Below are 18,295 nucleotides of genomic sequence, written 5' to 3' on the forward strand. Positions count from 1 at the left end.
TGTAGTCTATCTTAACCTTTCCATCCTCCTGTCTAGACCGGTAGCAGGCTGAGGGTTGAACTGAAACTCTCTTTTGGACTCAAAGGAAACTCCTCAACGCCTAGCTTTCTACAACAGATTCTGGGGTTAAGTGAGTTCGTCAACCCCAATAAGGAATATTTGGGTTGCAGGGTGGTGGTGAGGGAGTGGAGAGCTGAGGACCCGTTACCCTTTATGGGACCTGAATAAGACACATCCATGAAAAGGTGGTGTCTGTTTTCGTGTGTGTGAGGAGTACATAGTGTATAGGACGGAGTTGTCTCCACATGTAGTGTTCTCTCTACCACACCCAGTATGACTCACAGTCCTTTCACTCCCTCTAGTCAAGCTGTTAGAACACAATCACTGTCTGGCCCTCTACACGTTCAGGTTGTTTGTGCACAGCGATTGGGAACTGCTGTAGAGGAGAGAGAGAGAGAGAAAGACAAGCTGTCGAGAGCTGTAATGACAGCATGGTTAGGTCCTACGAGACTGGTCATAGTGGTAACACACTACACGTGTTTGCTAGTTGATATTGTCACCAAAAGACGTATTTACCTGATTTTGAAGAAAGAAAAAGATACCAGTTGACGAGTTTACAACGAGAAAAGTATGTTATGAAGATGCAATTTGCCCGCTGAGAATCATGCTTTCTATGATGTGTTTGTGAACCACCCTGGGCCCACTTTACTGAGCGTGCGTGTCTCTCTGGGTTTTCTGTCAGGTATTCTGTGGAACCTGTCATCCAAAGACAACCTGAAGGAGAAACTAGCCAAGGAGACGCTAGCTGAGCTCACAGAGACGATTCTGATCCCGCTCTCAGGAAGTGGAGACTCTGAGGTCATCCATCAGAGCCCCTCTGAGGTTGACATCTTCTACAACACCACCGGATGTCTCAGGTACAGTACACTATAGTATAGTACAGTATAATACACTATAGTACACTATAGGATAGTACAGTATAATACACTATAGTACACTATAGGATAGTACAGTATAATACACTATAGTACACTATAGGATAGTACAGTATAATACACTATAGGATAGTACAGTATTATACACTATAGGATAGTACACTATAGTACACTATAGGATAGTACAGTATAATACACTATAGGATAGTACACTATAGTACACTATAGGATAGTACAGTATAATACACTATAGGATAGTACACTATAGTACACTATAGGATAGTACAGTATAATACACTATAGTACACTATAGGATAGTACAGTATAATACACTATAGTACACTATAGGATAGTACAGTATAATACACTATAGTACACTATAGGATAGTACAGCATAATACACTATAGTACACTATAGGATAGTACAGTATAATACACTATAGTACACTATAGGATAGTACAGTATAATACACTATAGTACACTATAGGATAGTACAGTATAATACACTATAGTACACTATAGGATAGTACAGTATAATACACTATAGGATAGTACACTATAGGATAGTACAGTATAATACACTATAGGATAGTACACTATAGTACACTATAGGATAGTACAGTATAATACACTATAGTACACTATAGGATAGTACAGTATAATACACTATAGGATAGTACAGTATAATACACTATAGTACACTATAGGATAGTACAGTATAATACACTATAGTACACTATAGGATAGTACAGTATATTACACTATAGTACACTGTAGGATAGTACAGTATAATACACTATAGTACACTATAGGATAGTACAGTATAATACACTATAGTACACTATAGGATAGTACAGTATTATACACTATAGTACACTATAGGATAGTACAGTATAATACACTATAGGATAGTACAGTATAATACACTATAGTACACTATAGGATAGCACAGTATAATACACTATAGGATATTACAGTATAATACACTATAGTACACTATAGGATAGCACAGTATAATACACTATAGGATATTACAGTATAATACACTATAGTACACTATAGGATAGCACAGTATAGTATAGTACAGTATAATACACAATAGTACAGTATTTATTAGCTATAGTACAGTGTAATACACTATAGTATAGTACAGTATAATACACTATAGTACACTTTAGGATAGTACAGTGTAGTACACTATAGGATAGTACAGTATAGTATAGTACAGTATAATACACAATAGTACAGTATTATAAGCTATAGTACAGTATAATACACTATAGTACACTATAGGATAGTACAGCATAATACACTATAGTACACTATAGGATAGTACAGTATAATACACTATAGTACACTATAGGATAGTACAGTATAATACACTATAGCACACTATAGGATAGTACAGTATAATACACTATAGTACACTATAGGATAGTACAGTATAATACACTATAGGATAGTACACTATAGGATAGTACAGTATAATACACTATAGGATAGTACACTATAGTACACTATAGGATAGTACAGTATAATACACTATAGTACACTATAGGATAGTACAGTATAATACACTATAGGATAGTACAGTATAATACACTATAGTACACTATAGGATAGTACAGTATAATACACTATAGTACACTATAGGATAGTACAGTATATTACACTATAGTACACTGTAGGATAGTACAGTATAATACACTATAGTACACTATAGGATAGTACAGTATAATACACTATAGTACACTATAGGATAGTACAGTATTATACACTATAGTACACTATAGGATAGTACAGTATAATACACTATAGGATAGTACAGTATAATACACTATAGTACACTATAGGATAGCACAGTATAATACACTATAGGATATTACAGTATAATACACTATAGTACACTATAGGATAGCACAGTATAGTATAGTACAGTATAATACACAATAGTACAGTATTTATTAGCTATAGTACAGTGTAATACACTATAGTATAGTACAGTATAATACACTATAGTACACTTTAGGATAGTACAGTGTAGTACACTATAGGATAGTACAGTATAGTATAGTACAGTATAATACACAATAGTACAGTATTATAAGCTATAGTACAGTGTAATACACTATAGTATAGTACAGTATAATACACTATCGCACACTACAATATAGTACAGTATAGGGTAGTACAGTATAATACACAATAGGATAGTGCAGTATAGTACATTATCGTACACTACAGTATAGTGCACTATAGTACAGTATTATAAACTGTAGCCGTGGAATACACTATATTATAATACACTCTAGTACACTATAGTACACTATAGTACAGTGTAATACACTATAGTACAGTAAAATACACTATAGTGCAGTATAATACACTATAGTGCAGTGTAGTACACTATAGTGCAGTATAGTACACTATAGTATAGTATGTACAGTACACTACATAGTTCACTGCAGTATAGTACACTAGTATAGTACACTATAGTACACTATATAGTTCACTGCAGTATAATACACTATAGTACACTGGTATAGTACAGTATAGTACACTACATAGTTCACTGCAGTATATTACACTAGTATAGTACACTATAGTACACTATATAGTTCACTGCAATATAGTACACTAGTATAGTACACTATATAGTTCACTGCAGTATAGTACACTAGTATAGTACACTACATAGTTCACTGCAGTATAGTACACTAGTATAGTACACTATAGTACACTTTATAGTTCACTGCAGTATAGTATACTATAGTACACTATATAGTTCACTGCAGTATAGTACACTATAGTATACTAGTATAGTACACTTTCTGTTATTCTTGTTGTTCTTCTCATTCTTCACATTATTTTTCGGGTAAGGACACTGTTCTCACCTACACTATAGAGTTCCATGTCAGCTCTGATTTCTGTTTGACTATCCCGTCCCTGACCTCTCACCCTGCTGTCCCCAGGAACCTCTAACCTCTCACCCTGCTGTCCCCAGGAACCTCTAACCTCTCACCCTGCTGTCCCCAGGAACCTCTAACCTCTCACCCTGCTGTCCCCAGGAACCTGAGCTCAGTGAATGAGAAGACCAGACGTCAGATGCGCGAGACCAACGGTCTGGTGGATGCCCTGGTAGGATACATCCAGGCCTCGGTACAGGATGGCAAGGTGGAGGAAAAGGTGAGGCCAAGCACATTGTAGAATAATAATTTCATTATCGATTGGATATATATATATATATAGTGCCTTTCCAGATGCTCAAAGCGCTTTGCAACGAAAGGGGGAACTCACCTCAACCAATAATTTCCTACCTAGGTGATGCCACAGCAGGCATTTTGCACCAGACCCCTTAACAGACATCAGATTATCTAATTTGAGTATGGACCTAATCATTTTTCTGTATGTTTCCAGGGTGTGGAGAACTCTTTATGTGTCCTGAGGAACCTCTCCTACCAACTGTACAGTGAGATCCCGCCCTCAGCCCAGCTACGTCTGGAAGGACCAACCAGAGGCCAGGAAACAAGCAGGAGTGAAGCCATTGGTTGCTTTACCCCTCAGAGCAAGAAAGTCAAAGATGTATGTATCTCACTGTCAATCCTCTTATAGTCTTCTGGTCCTCCTTCTTCCGTCGTCGTTGTTCTTCAATGTTCTTGTTCTTTTGTCAGTTTAGCAGTTGAACCTTAATTGTCTTAATTAATGGTGTTCAGAATGACCCTAATTGTCATAATTAATGGTATTCAGAATGACCCTAATTGTCTTAATTAATGGTATTCAAAATGACCCTAATTGTCTTAATTAATGGTATTCAGAATGACCCTAATTGTCTTAATTAATGGTATTCAGAATGACCCTAATTGTCTTAATTAATGATATTCAGAATGACCCTGATTGTCTTAATTGATGGTATTCAGAATGACCCTAATTGTCTTAATGGTATTCAGAATGACCCTAATTGTCTTAATGATATTCAGAATGACCCTAATTGCCTTAATGGTATTCAGAATGACCCTAATTGTCTTAATGGTATTCAGAATGACCCTAATTGTCTTAATGGTATTCAGAATGACCCTAATTGTCTTAATGGTTTTCAGAATGACCCTGTCTGTGTGAAAATGTAACTCCTTTATCACATTGACTCCTTTCCCTTCTGTCAGAGGAAGAACCAGGACATGGCTACGTTCACGGAGGTGGCCCGCGTACCCAAGGGTCTGGAGTGGCTGTGGCACCCCCAGGTGGTGGGGCTGTATAACAGCGTGCTGCAGGGCTGTGAGAATAACTCCACTACCCGCGAGGCTGCAGCCGGGGCTCTGCAGAACATCACCGCAGGAGACAAGAGGGTGAGTGTTGAGAGTTGCCCATGCCAATGGGCGATTCAGCAGCCAGAGCAAGATGTGATTGGGGTTACAACGTACAGTGACTTAAGTAGGTTGGGAACACTGTCTCAACGCTCTTAGAAAATAAGCTGTCCCCTTTGAAGAACCCTTTTTTGGTTCCAGGGTTCCAGGTAAAACACCTTTGGGTTCCATGTAGAACCCTTTCCACAGAATAATCTACGTGGAACCCAATAGGGTTCTACCTGGAACCAAAGGGCTCCAATGGGGACACCCTAATAAGCCTTTTGGAACCCTTTTTTATCAAGGTGTAGAATGACCTCTCTCTCTCCCAAGAGAGGGAGCAGCTCCAAGTCAGATCACTGACACGGATCAGGTTGATAACTCTGTCCAGAAACAAGCCCTATCCCAGACACTTGTGGGGATCTGAAGATTTTAGCAAATCTATGGGGGTAGGGGTTGTTTATGGACAAGGCGAAATACAGCATTTAAAGTGTTCTTGACTTGGACATACCTTTCAATGAATCTCTCTCTCTCTCTCTCCATCCTCAGTGGGCGGAGGTGCTGAGTCATGTGGCTCTGGAGCAGGAGAGGATGCTTCCTGTGATGTTGGACAAACTGAGGACCAATAATGACCTGGAGCTGAGATCCCTCACCGGCTTCCTCAGAAACCTGTCACGCCATGCCAAGGACAAGAACGCCATGGGTCAGTAACCATAGACAAAATACGTGTGTAACGCAGTAGTACCTTTGACCTTTGACCCACTTCAATACAAAAGTAGTTGTAATTTTGTCACAGATGGGAAATTGGTTGCGGCATACGGTTTCTTATTAAAACATGACATCACGAGAACAGCAGATCCCGGCAGAAATCAGACTTTCATGGATATTAGGGATTGATTTCATGGCAATGTGATATTTGCATTAACATTTGCATTGCACATGTGGAACACAAAGTTAGAATTTGTCCTTGAATGACATATAAGTGAAACCAGCTGGGAGGGGGCATTTATTTCATATTAGAGCAAGGACCAACAACACAACTACAGGTCAACCAATAAAACGTTCCTCTCTCCAGCCACAAAGGTAGTGAACAACCTGGTGACCGAACTGCCTGCTGACGGTCAGCAGAAGGAGCCGTCGAGCGATGTGGTGGTCAACATCTGTGGAACGTTGAACAACCTGGTGACCTCCAGCTCCATCGCAGCCCGGGACATCGCCTTCTTCGACGGGCTGCAGAAACTAGTGGCCATTAAGAACTCCCACGACAGCAGGTATGGAATGGGAGGAATATTGGTAGCAATGTTTCTGCTGGTATTTAACCTGGTGTGTAATAGAAACTGGTGGCCTGGCTTCCCGAGTGGCTCAGTGGTCCAAGGCACTGCATCACAGTGCTAAGCTGTGCCGTTAGAGATCCTGGTTCGAGTCCAGACTCTGTCGTAGCTGGCCGCGACCGGGAGACGCATAATTGGCCCATCGTCGTCCGGGTTAGGGTAGGGTTTAGCCAGCAGGGATGTTTTTGTCCCATCGCGCACCAGTAACTCCTGTGGCGGGCCGGGCGCAATGCACGTTGACACGGTCACCAGGTATACGGTGTTTCCTCCGACACATTGGTGCTTCTGGGTTAAGGGGGCATTGTGTCAAGAAGCAGTGCGGCTTGGTTGGGTTGTGTTTCGGAGCTCCCATGACAGCAGGTATACGGAAAATGAGTAGGAATGTTGTGACAAAAGATTTTACTGACCACGTGATTTGACCAGGAAATGTCCAGGGTTCGAGTGTGAATGGTAATAGTAAAGGCGAGAGTAGACAGCCCTGTCTGGTTCTGCAACAGCGAGGAGTTAGACTTGTTATTATGCATACAGGCTCTCGGCTATACTAGTGCCTAGAGTTTTTGCTGGTCAGTTATTATGAGTGATATCCATTCAGATGGTCACTTCCTCACTACTGGTCCCCATAGTAACAGTGTTTGCTAGAGGAGTGGATACGGAATACAATTTGCATACTATATACCACCTTTCAGACAATTTGGTAACACATTTCCCAAGCATTTACCCAGCCTGTCCCTGCCCCAAGCACACAGATGTAGTATTATGAGGCCATGACTGAAATGAGAAGAATAACCTTCTCTTATAATGCTCCTTGGTCTTGGAACAAGCTACAAAATACGTTAAAGCTGGAGGATTAATGTTTTGTCTTGTGTAGTGTGTACACACTGACTACTTCCTGTTGACATCTTGCCAGGTCCCCTTCAAAAAATAGTATCCCCCCCCCCCCCTGGTTAAGTGAAGGTTAAATAAAAGGTGAAATAAAAATACAAGTAAATGGGTAGAAACAATCGAGACATACCTAATTTCACTCCCATGATAAGGATGCTAACCTCTCCAACTAGGACAATGTCTACTTGATCAGCCCAGGGTATATCATATTTACTGTTCCTGGTATATCATATTTACTGGCCCTGGTATATCATATTTACTGGCCCTGGTATATCATATTTACTGTTCCTGGTATATCATATTTACTGGCCCTGGTATATCATATTTACTGGCCCTGGTATATCATATTTACTGGCCCTGGTATATCATATTTACTGTTCCTGGTATATCATATTTACTGGCCCTGGTATATCATATTTACTGGCCCTGGTATATCATATTTACTGGCCCTGGTATATCATATTTACTGTTCCTGGTATATCATATTTACTGTCCCTGGTATATCATATTTACTGTTCCTGGTATATCATATTTACTGTTCCTGGTATATCATATTTACTGTTCCTGGTATATCATATTTACTGTTCCTGGTATATCATATTTACTGGCCCTGGTATATCATATTTACTGTTCCTGGTATATCATATTTACTGTTCCTGGTATATCATATTTACTCTTCCTGGTATATTGATTGGTAGCAGGTATATAATATTTACTGTCCCCCAGTGTATTGATCAGTAGCAGCTTTGATAAAATATAATCTTTATGTTGTCTCTCTTGTAGTCCTGGGAAGCTGAAAGCATCCAAAGCAGCGGCCACAGTCCTCAACAACATGTTCCAATACAAGAAGCTGCACAAGGACTACAAACAGGTGAGAAACACCCCTGGAGAATGGTAGAGAGGAGGATCATAGACTACTAGAGAATGGTAGAGAGGAGGATCATAGACTACTGGAGAATGGTAGAGAGGAGGATCATAGACTACTGGAGAATGGTAGAGAGAAGGATCACAGACTACTGGAGAATGGTAGAGAGGAGGATCACAGACTACTGGAGAATGGTAGAGAGGAGGATCATAGACTACTGGAGAATGGTAGAGAGGAGGATCACAGACTACTGGAGAATGGTAGAGAGGAGGATCATAGACTACTGGAGAATGGTAGAGAGGAGGATCATAGACTTCTGGAGAATGGTAGAGAGGAGGATCACAGACTACTGGAGAATGGTAGAGAGGAGGATCAAAATCAAATCAAATGTATTTATAAAGCCCTTCTTACATCAGCTGATATCTCAAAGTGCTGTACAGAAACCCAGCCTATAACCCCAATGCTGGTGTAGAAGCACGGTGGCTAAGAAAAACTACCTAGAAAGGCCAAAACCTAGGATGAAACCTAGAGAGGAACCAGGCTATGAGGGGTGGCCAATCCTCTTCTGGCTGTGCCGGGTGGAGATTATAACAGAACATGGCTAAGATGTTCAAATGTTCATAAATGACCAGCATGGTCAAATAGTAATAATCACAGTAGTTGTCGAGGGTGCAGCAAGTCAGCACCTCAGGAGTAAATGTCAGTTGGCTTTTCATAGCCGATCATTAAGAGTATCTCTACCACTCCTGCTGTCTCGAGAGAGTTGAAAACAGCAGGTCTGCGACAGGTAGCACGTCCAGTGAACAGGTCAGGATTCCATAGCCGCAGGCAGAACAGTTGAAACTGGTGCAGCAGCACGGCCAGGTGGACTGGGGACAGCAAGGAGTCATCATGCCAGGTAGTCCTGATGGCATGTTCCTAGGGCTCAGGTCCTCTGAGATAAAGAGAGAAACAGAGAATTAGAGAGAGCATACTTAAATTCACACAGGACACCGGATAAGACAGGAGAAGTACTCCAGATATAACAAACTGACCATAGCCCCCAAACACATAAACTACTGCAGCATAAATACTGGAGGCTGAGACAGGGGGGGCCAGGAGACATCCGATGATACCCCCGGACAGGGCCAAACAGGAAGGATATAACCCCACCCACTTTTTCAAAGCACAGCCCCCACACCACTAGAGGGATATCTTCAACCACCAACTTACCATCCTGAGACAAGGCCGAGTATAGCCCACAAAGATCTCCACCACGGCACAACCCAAGGGGGGGCGCCAACCCAGACAGGAAGATCACGTCAGTGACTCAACCTTCTCAAGTGACGCACCCCTCCTAGGGACGGCATGAAAGAGCACCAGTAAGCCAGTGACTCAGCCCCTGTAATAGGGTTAGAGGCAGAGAATCCCAGTGGAGAGAGGGGAACCAGCCAGGCAGAGACAGCAAGGGCGGTTCGTTGCTCCAGAGCCTTTCCGTTCACCTTCACACTCCTGGGCCAGGCTACACTCAATCATATGACCCACTGAAGAACTGAGTCTTCAGTAAAGACTTAAAGGTTGAGACCGAGTCTGCGTCTCTCACATGGGTAGGCAGACCATTCCATACAAATGGAGCTCTATAGGAGAAAGCCTTGCCTCCAGCTGTTTGCTTAGAAATTCTAGGGACAATTAGGAGGCCTGCGTCTTGTGACAATAGCATACGTGTAGGTATGTACGGCAGGACCAAATCAGAAAGATAGGTCGGAGCAAGTCCATGTAATGCTTTGTAGGTTAGCAGTAAAACCTTAAAATCAGCCTTTGCCTTAACAGGAAGCCAGTGTAGGGAGGCTAGCACTGGAGTAATATGATCACATTTTTGGGTTCTAGTCAGGATTCTAGCAGCCGTATTTAGCACTAACTGAAGTTTATTTAGTGCTTTATCCGGGTAGCCGGAAAGTAGAGCATTGCAGTAGTCTAACCTAGAAGTAACAAAAGCATGGATAGTTTTTCTGCATAATTTTTGGGCAGAAAGTTTCTGATTTTTGCAATGTTACGTAGATGGAAAAAGGCTGTCCTTGAAACAGTCTTGATATGTTCCTCAAAAGAGAGATCAGGGTCCAGAGTAACGCCGAGGTCCTTCACAGTTTTATTTGAGACGACTGTACAACCATTAAGATTAATTGTCAGATTCAACAGAAGATCTCTTTGTTTCTTGGGACCTAGAACAAGCATCTCTGTTTTGTCCGAGTTTAAAAGTAGAAAGTTTGCAGCAATCGACTTCCTTATGTCTGAAACACAGGTTTCTAGCGAGGGCAATTTTGGGGCTTCACCATGTTTCATTGAAATGTACAGCTGTGTGTCATCTGCATAGCAGTGGAAGGTAACATTATGTTTTGGAATGACATCACCAAGAGGTAAAATATATAGTGAAAACAATAGTGGTCCTAAAACGGAACCTTGAGGAACACCAACATTTACAGTGGATTTTTCAGACAAACCATTCACAGAGACAAACTGATATCTTTCCGACAGATAAGATCTAAACCAGGCCAGAACTTGTCCGTGTAGACCAATTAGGGTTTCCAATCTCTCCAAAAGAATGTGGTGATCGATGGTATCAAAAGCAGCACTAAGGTCTAGGAGCACGAGGACAGATGCAGAGCCTCAGTCTGATGCCATTAAAAGGTAATTTACGACCTTCACAAGTGCAGTCTCAGTACTATGATGGAGTCTAAAACCAGACTGGAGCATTTCGTATACATTGTTTCTCTTCAGGAAGGCAGTGAGTTGCTGCGCAACAGCTTTTTCTAAATATTTTTGAGAGGAATGGAAGATTCGATATAGGCCGCTAATTTTTTATATTTTCTGGGTCAAGGTTTGGCTTTTTCAAGAGAGGCTTTATTACTGCCACTTTTAGTGAGTTTGGTACACATCCGGTGGATAGAGAGCCGTTTATGATGTTCAACATAGGAGGGCCAAGCACAGGAAGCAGCTCTTTTAGTAGTTTCGTTGGAATTGGGTCCAGTATGCAGCTTGAATGTTTAGAGGCCATGATTATTTCCATCATTGTGTCAAGAGATATAGCACTAAAACACTTGAGTGTCTCTCTTGATCCTAGGTCCTGTCAGAGTTGTGCAGACTCAGGACAACTGAGCTTTGAAGGAATACGCAGATTTAAAGAGGAGTCCGTAATTTGCTTTCTAATGATCATTATCTTTTCCTCAAAGAAGTACATTAATTTATTACTGCTGAATTGAAAGTCATCCTCACTTGGGGAATGCTACTTTTCAGTTAGCTTTGCGACAGTATCAAAAATACATTTCGGATTGTTCTTATTTTCCTCAATTAAGTTGGAAAAATAACTGATGTTTGTCCTCTGACGTCCTTGGGTAGGCAGAGGGAGTCTGGAAGGGCATCAAGGAATCTTTGTGTTGTCTGGGAATTTATAGCACAACTTTTGATGCTCCTTGGTTTTGGTCTGAGCAGATTATTATTTAGTCAGATTTGATTAAATATAACAGAACAGTTGACCTAGAAGGACATTCACTCTCATAGGATGGGTTGCCAAAAATAACTAACTGAAAGCCACATCCCCCTAATAAGCCACAAATATGACTCGATTGAGGTATACAGTATGTCACTGTGCTTCTATGGCTATATGCACCAATGGTTAATAACGAGTAGTGAGGGGGATTTCTTGTATGATTCCTCTCCTTTTCCTGTTGCTCTATTTTCAACTACAGTAACTACAAGGCTGTCTTCTCTTGTCTGGTAGGGGAATCAGAGCTGTTTATCTGTCACACACACACACACACACACACACACACACACACACACGCACCTGCACGTCAAGTAAATGATTAGTGCTTATCTATAATATACAGTTGAGAAACAATCCACTAAAACATTCCCCTCATAGTGAATGGATGACTGGAAAACCCAACCCTCATTCCTGTGTCTGCACGTGTGTCTGCACGTGTGTCTGCACGTGTGTCTGCGGTAGTGCACCTATGTCTGTTGTGCATGTTTGCCTTGAGGATGGGAGAGGGGGGGTCCATTAACTAGCCTTGAGGATTGGGGGGGTCCATTAATTAGCCTTGAGGATTGGAGGGGTCCATTAACCAGCCTTGAGGATTGGAGGGGTCCATTAACCAGCCTTGAGGATGGGGGGGGGGGTCCATTAACCAGCCTTGAGGATGGGAGAGGGGGGGGTCCATTAACCAGCCTTGAGGGGTCCATTAACTAGCATTGAGGATTGGAGGGGGTCCATTAACCAGCCTTGAGGATGGTGGGGGGTCCATTAACTAGCCTTGGGGATTGGGGGGGGGTCCATTAACCAGCCTTGAGGATGGGGGGGATCCATTAACCAGCCTTGAGGATGGGGGGGTCCATTAACCAGCCATGATGATTGGGGGGGTCCATTAACCAGCCTTGAGGATGGGGGGGTCCATTAACCAGCCTTGAGGATTGGGGGGGGGGGGGGTCCATTAACCAAGGGGTCCATTAACCAGCCTTGAGGATGGGGGGGGGGGGGTCCATTAACCAGCCTTGAGGATGGGAGAGGGGGGGGTCCATTAACCAGCCTTGAGGATTGGGGGGTCCATTAACCAGCCTTGAGGATTGGGGGGGGTGGGGTCCATTAACCAGCCTTGAGGATTGGAGGGGTCCATTAACTAGCCTTGAGGATGGGGGGGGGGGGTCCATTAACCAGCCTTGAGGATTGGAGGGGTCCATTAACTAGCCTTGAGGATGGGGGGGGGGGGGTCCATTAACCAGCCTTGAGGATGGGGAGGGGGTCCATTAACCAGCCTTGAGGATTGGGGGGGTCCATTAACCAGCCTTGAGGATTGGGGGGGGGTCCATATTAAAATAAAAATACTTCCCTAACTGTTCCTATTTCCTGTAGTCTGTATGTTCACACACAAAGACACCCAGGGAGTGGCTTGCTAGAATGATTGCTGTTTAGATGGTGGTCTGCCTCGCCTAAAGGGTGCAGCTCTCTCTCTTTCTCTCTGTGTGTCTCTCTCTCTCTGTCTCTCTCTGTCTGTGTCTGTCCCTCTGTCTCTGTCTCTCTCGATGCTCCATCGCTCGCTCACTCTCTCTCAATTCAATTCAATTCAATGGGCTTTATTGGCATGGGAAACATGTGTTAACATTGCCAAAGCAAGTGAGGTAGATAATATACAAAAGTGAAATAAACAATAAAAATGAACAGTAAACATTACACATACAGAAGTTTCAAAACAATAAAGACATTACAAATGTCATATTGCGTATATATACAGTGTTGCAACGATGTACAAATGGTTAAGTGTACACAAGGGAAAATAAATAGGCATAAATATGGGTTGTATTTACAGTAGTCTCTCCCTCTCTCTCAGGGCATTTCCTGATGAACAAGTCCGAACACTCCTACTATATTTAACTCCCTCTACAGTACCTGCAGAACTATTTCAACAGTTTCATCTTACAATAATCTATTCAAAACATTGATTGGTAGCAGCTATATAATATTTACTGTCCCCCAGTGTATTGTCATGTCTTTACTATCATTAAATTAAGACTTTTCGTTTTTATCAAAGATTCTCTGTAATTAGCATTTCGTGATGAACTAATCAGGCAAATGTAATTAACTAGGAAGTCGGGGGGGCACCAAGGAAAATATTCAGATTTCAAAGTTATAATATTAATAATAATACAACTTTTCAGATATTTTAATATCTGATCAATTAGCCTTCTTAATTAATGAATTATTTATTTACCTCACGTTAGTCTCATTCCAAACGTTGTAAATTGTTGGTTATCTGCACGAACCCAGTCTTCACTATGAGTCATGCATACATCAATTGTCTTAAATCATTTATTTACTAACTAAGTAATTCACAGAAATGCATAAACAAACAGTAGATTTGTTACAAGGAAATGATAACGGAGTTTCCCTAGTGGGATAAACCGGTATCGCGGCTTGGTGTACAAAAGGGAAGTGGGGGTCAACTGAGATAAGACAACACACAGTTGATAATTATAACAATTGAAATGCTAATCCTTTGCTCATGAACGCTCACTCATTCGGGAACAATTGTAATAAATATATATATTTACGCTCAGTGTGTCGTTGTGATCTCTGTTGAAAAGTTTGTTTCTGTTGGAGAGTTTGTCCGTCTCTCTCTGTCTGGTTTAAATGGATACTTCAGAGTAACATTCAGCGATGTTGTTGTAGAATGGATGTTTCGGCGGTTGTCGATTCTTTGCGTCTCAATGATAACAAATTCCTAGCTGCAGACTAGTAATTAATATCAAAGACTTGTTCTTATTCTGTCGGTATCAATAGTCTAAGAGTTTAACCACGTCGGATGGTTAAAAGATTCAGCAATCGTCTCAAAACATGGCCCTCTCATTATCGAAGTAAGCTGGTCTGCAACCTTTGTCCTCTCGTAATTGAGAGAAACATGGTCTCCTGAGAAATTCTCAAAGTGGGGGTTTTATTCGGGAGTTGCAGAAAAGGCTGTCTCATGACGCCAGGTCCGAACTGGGCTCATGGGCGGTCCTCTGATTTAGTTAAACTCAAAAGGGAATTGGAGTTTCCTTCATTAAACAGTCCAAAATCACATTACACAATTTTACAAACAGTATCCTCTTCACTCATCCATCTTATACAACAATTAGATTTAAACCTCATATCTGATGCTATTATATAAACAGCGTTATGGTGATGTGACTGTATTGTCTCCCATGAGTGTCACAAACTGGTACCAAACGGACCAGTTCGTAGCTGGATTCTTTAACGATCTTTTTTTTTATACCTTCTCCAGAACATAAATGTTGTTCGAACCTCAAGTTCTGTGAGGTGGAAGAAATTCCTTTGTTTCTCTATGAAAATTCACTCTGTCTCTATATTGTGGCCATGAGGAGATCATCTCCTCCAGGATTTTTCGACCTCTCTCTGACCACAGCAGCCTGTGTGTAGGAGGCAGGGAGAGGGGGTGGGGCTTGCTGTACCCAAAAAGGGCAACGTCATGACAGTATTGATTGGTAGCAGCTATATAATATTAACTGTCCCTGGTGTTTAAATATTACAGTTTTGTCTTGTATCTTGAAAGAACAGTCAAACTGAAAGCCTACAACACAACGCCAAGTGGACAGCGTAACAGTTTGAGATCATCCTTCAGATATATGTCCTGACAAAATGTCTCTCATGTTTGTGTTTTACAGAAAGGATTCACACGACCTGACTTTGCAGACGTGACCATCTAAAAAGGAACTCTCTTTCTGTCAAGTGGCTGGAAACACGTGAACACTTCAGTGATCAAGGACCGTCTGTCAAACTGAGAACATGGAGCTAGATGGACTACACTACAGAGTTAGATGGACTACACTATAGAGTTAGATGGACTACACTACAGAGTTAGATGGACTACACTACAGAGTTAGATGGACTACACTACAGAGTTAGATGGACTACACTACAGAGTTAGATGGACTACACTACAGAGTTAGATGGACTACACTATAGAGTTAGATGGACTACACTACAGAGTTAGATGGACTACACTACAGAGTTAGATGGACTACACTACAGAGTTAGATGGACTACACTACAGAGTTAGATGGACTACACTACAGAGTTAGATGGACTACACTATAGAGTTAGATGGACTACACTATAAAGTTATAGAAGGACTACACTATAGAGTTAGATGGACTACACTATAGAGTTAGATGGACTACACTACAGAGTTAGATGGACTACACTATAGAGTTATAGATGGACTACACTATAGAGTTATAGATGGACTACACCCTTGTTTTAATGCCGTATGTATTCAATGCTGTATGTTTGAATGTTTTATGTTGAACGCTGTATGGACTTTATGGTGGATTCAGGGACTTTTTTTTCTCTCAATGCAACAAATCATACTGCTGTAACTAATCATGACTCTTACAGTTTCTCCTGCCCCACCCAGAGATAGATGGTTTGGCATCAATCCCAAAGACCTCTGTGCGCCGTTATGTTAACCTGGTCCCAGATCTGTTTGTGCTGTACAGCCAACTCCTATGGTCATTGTCACAAGACGGCACACAACTGATCTGGGACCAGGCTACTATTTTGTAGCTTAACACTGACTTGGTACCAAAGCAGCTGTTACAGCCCCCACCCATGGCTGACTACAGATAGCAGCTACTGTAAGGGACGGCTTGCTCTGTGGAATGAAACTGTTCTCTTTTATACCATCAATGGTGCTTGTACTAAAGTGGTTGAATTGTTGTTGTTGTTCATTGTGTTTTTGTATTAGTTTTTTTTGTGTTGTCTAGGGGGTTTATTTCTCAGACAAAACCAGAATATCACGGCGTTATAATGAGTTATAAACCAGAGTAATCACTGAGAGTTACAATGAGACATAAATTAGAACTTGAATGAATGTTTTTATGAATGTGTGGGGGAAAAACGGAACTACTGACACCTGCATGAATGTCCTGGAATTATGATTCAGCTTTACAGGAACGCTATGAAGTAGCCTACATGTTGAATATAGATTTATAAATGGATCCTTTCTTGTTTTCAACAACGTTAGTTTTACAAGTTAAGCGGATTTGTCATATCAAACTCATATGTCAATGCAATGTTTTAAGTTGATCACTTGCCATGACATACTGTTTGTTTTAATGTCTGGGGTGTTGTCATGTATTTTATGGATCAAGGCAACAAACATAGTCCAATATTTATGTTTTTAAGGCTTTGAAGGGGGGGGGGGGGGGGGGGGGGGGGAAGCATGCGTTCATTGTTATTCTCTTTAAGAGAATGCTGCAATATCGGATTTGTATCTTAAGCATAATGTAAATATAACATGTTTTGTAAACAGAGCATACAAGTGCAATGGGGTCCCAAATGATTGACATCCTTGATAAAGACGAGTAAAACTAACTGTATAAAAGACATAATTCATATACGGAGCTATTATTTTATTATTTTATACTATACTGATACAACACCACTGGTGGGCGTGGCCAAAGTGCTCTGTTTTCATGTCATCTGACCACAGCACTGGTTCCAATCCAAGTGCCAATGCAGTTTATTCAACTCCAGGAGTTTACATTTGTTGGATAACAGTCAATACTACAGTAGAAAAATAAGTCTATATATGATGTGAGCAAATGGCGTGAGGAGGTAAGGCAAAAAATAGGCCATAGTAGCAAAGTAATTACAATTTACACTGGAGTGATAGATGTGCAGATGATAATGTGCAAGTTTGAATTGAAGAGGGCCAGTCCATAAATGCAGATGAAGGATATCAAAGATCTGGAAAGATTCTGTATGGAGGAACGGTCTAAGATCCCTCCCAATGTATTCTCCAACTCATAAAACATTTTACAGAAAAGCTCAGTGCTGTTATCCTCGCAAGGTGAGGTATTGAAAGGTATTGAAAACGGGTGTCAATAATTGTTTTATTACTTGTTAACAAGATCTGTTTGTCTGAGCAATTGTAGTAGTATTCATTAGTATAATTTCCCACATTTTTTGGATCATACAATATAGCATTTTACATTTTACAATGATTTTATAGAGTCATTTTTGCTCATCTTTATCAAGGGTGTCACTAATTGTGGACCGCACTGTATTTAAATAAGACGTTCCTTCTGAAAGGTCTTTTGTTCAACTCTATCTTTTGGTATTGATATATATATATATATTCAATGGGTAAATATAAAGCAAATTTATATATTTGAACTCTATTCTCTTCGTAAAGTATGTTCTAATGAATATTGGTATTAGAATAACATGAATGTTTTGATAAAATATATTTCATGCGTTGACATCTGATCTGCTGTGTCTATAATTGGACCATGAGACTACTCTTAACTCTATTTACCATATGGAAAACCTATTTTTGTATTTTCACGTCGTGCTTTTTAACTGTTCACTGTGGATGTGTGTCAAATACACATCATATTTTATAACTAAT

At 40.9% G+C, this 18,295-nt stretch overlaps 1 protein-coding gene across 1 annotated transcript in view; it reads left to right on the plus strand.

The window, feature by feature from the left end:
* LOC139405189 (plakophilin-3-like) overlaps positions 1-18,295 on the plus strand; it is a 46,662-nt gene extending 28,367 nt beyond the window's left edge. Inside the window, exons 10-17 of the mRNA XM_071147616.1 lie at positions 743-917; positions 4,005-4,122; positions 4,354-4,518; positions 5,097-5,279; positions 5,826-5,979; positions 6,352-6,547; positions 8,273-8,360; positions 15,546-18,295. Coding sequence (XP_071003717.1) covers positions 743-917; positions 4,005-4,122; positions 4,354-4,518; positions 5,097-5,279; positions 5,826-5,979; positions 6,352-6,547; positions 8,273-8,360; positions 15,546-15,587 — 1,121 coding nt within the window. The 3' untranslated portion in view covers positions 15,588-18,295. The remainder of the gene's footprint in view (positions 1-742; positions 918-4,004; positions 4,123-4,353; positions 4,519-5,096; positions 5,280-5,825; positions 5,980-6,351; positions 6,548-8,272; positions 8,361-15,545) is intronic.

This window comes from Oncorhynchus clarkii, unplaced genomic scaffold (assembly GCF_045791955.1).
Source record: "Oncorhynchus clarkii lewisi isolate Uvic-CL-2024 unplaced genomic scaffold, UVic_Ocla_1.0 unplaced_contig_12468_pilon_pilon, whole genome shotgun sequence".
Lineage (NCBI taxonomy): Eukaryota > Metazoa > Chordata > Actinopteri > Salmoniformes > Salmonidae > Oncorhynchus > Oncorhynchus clarkii.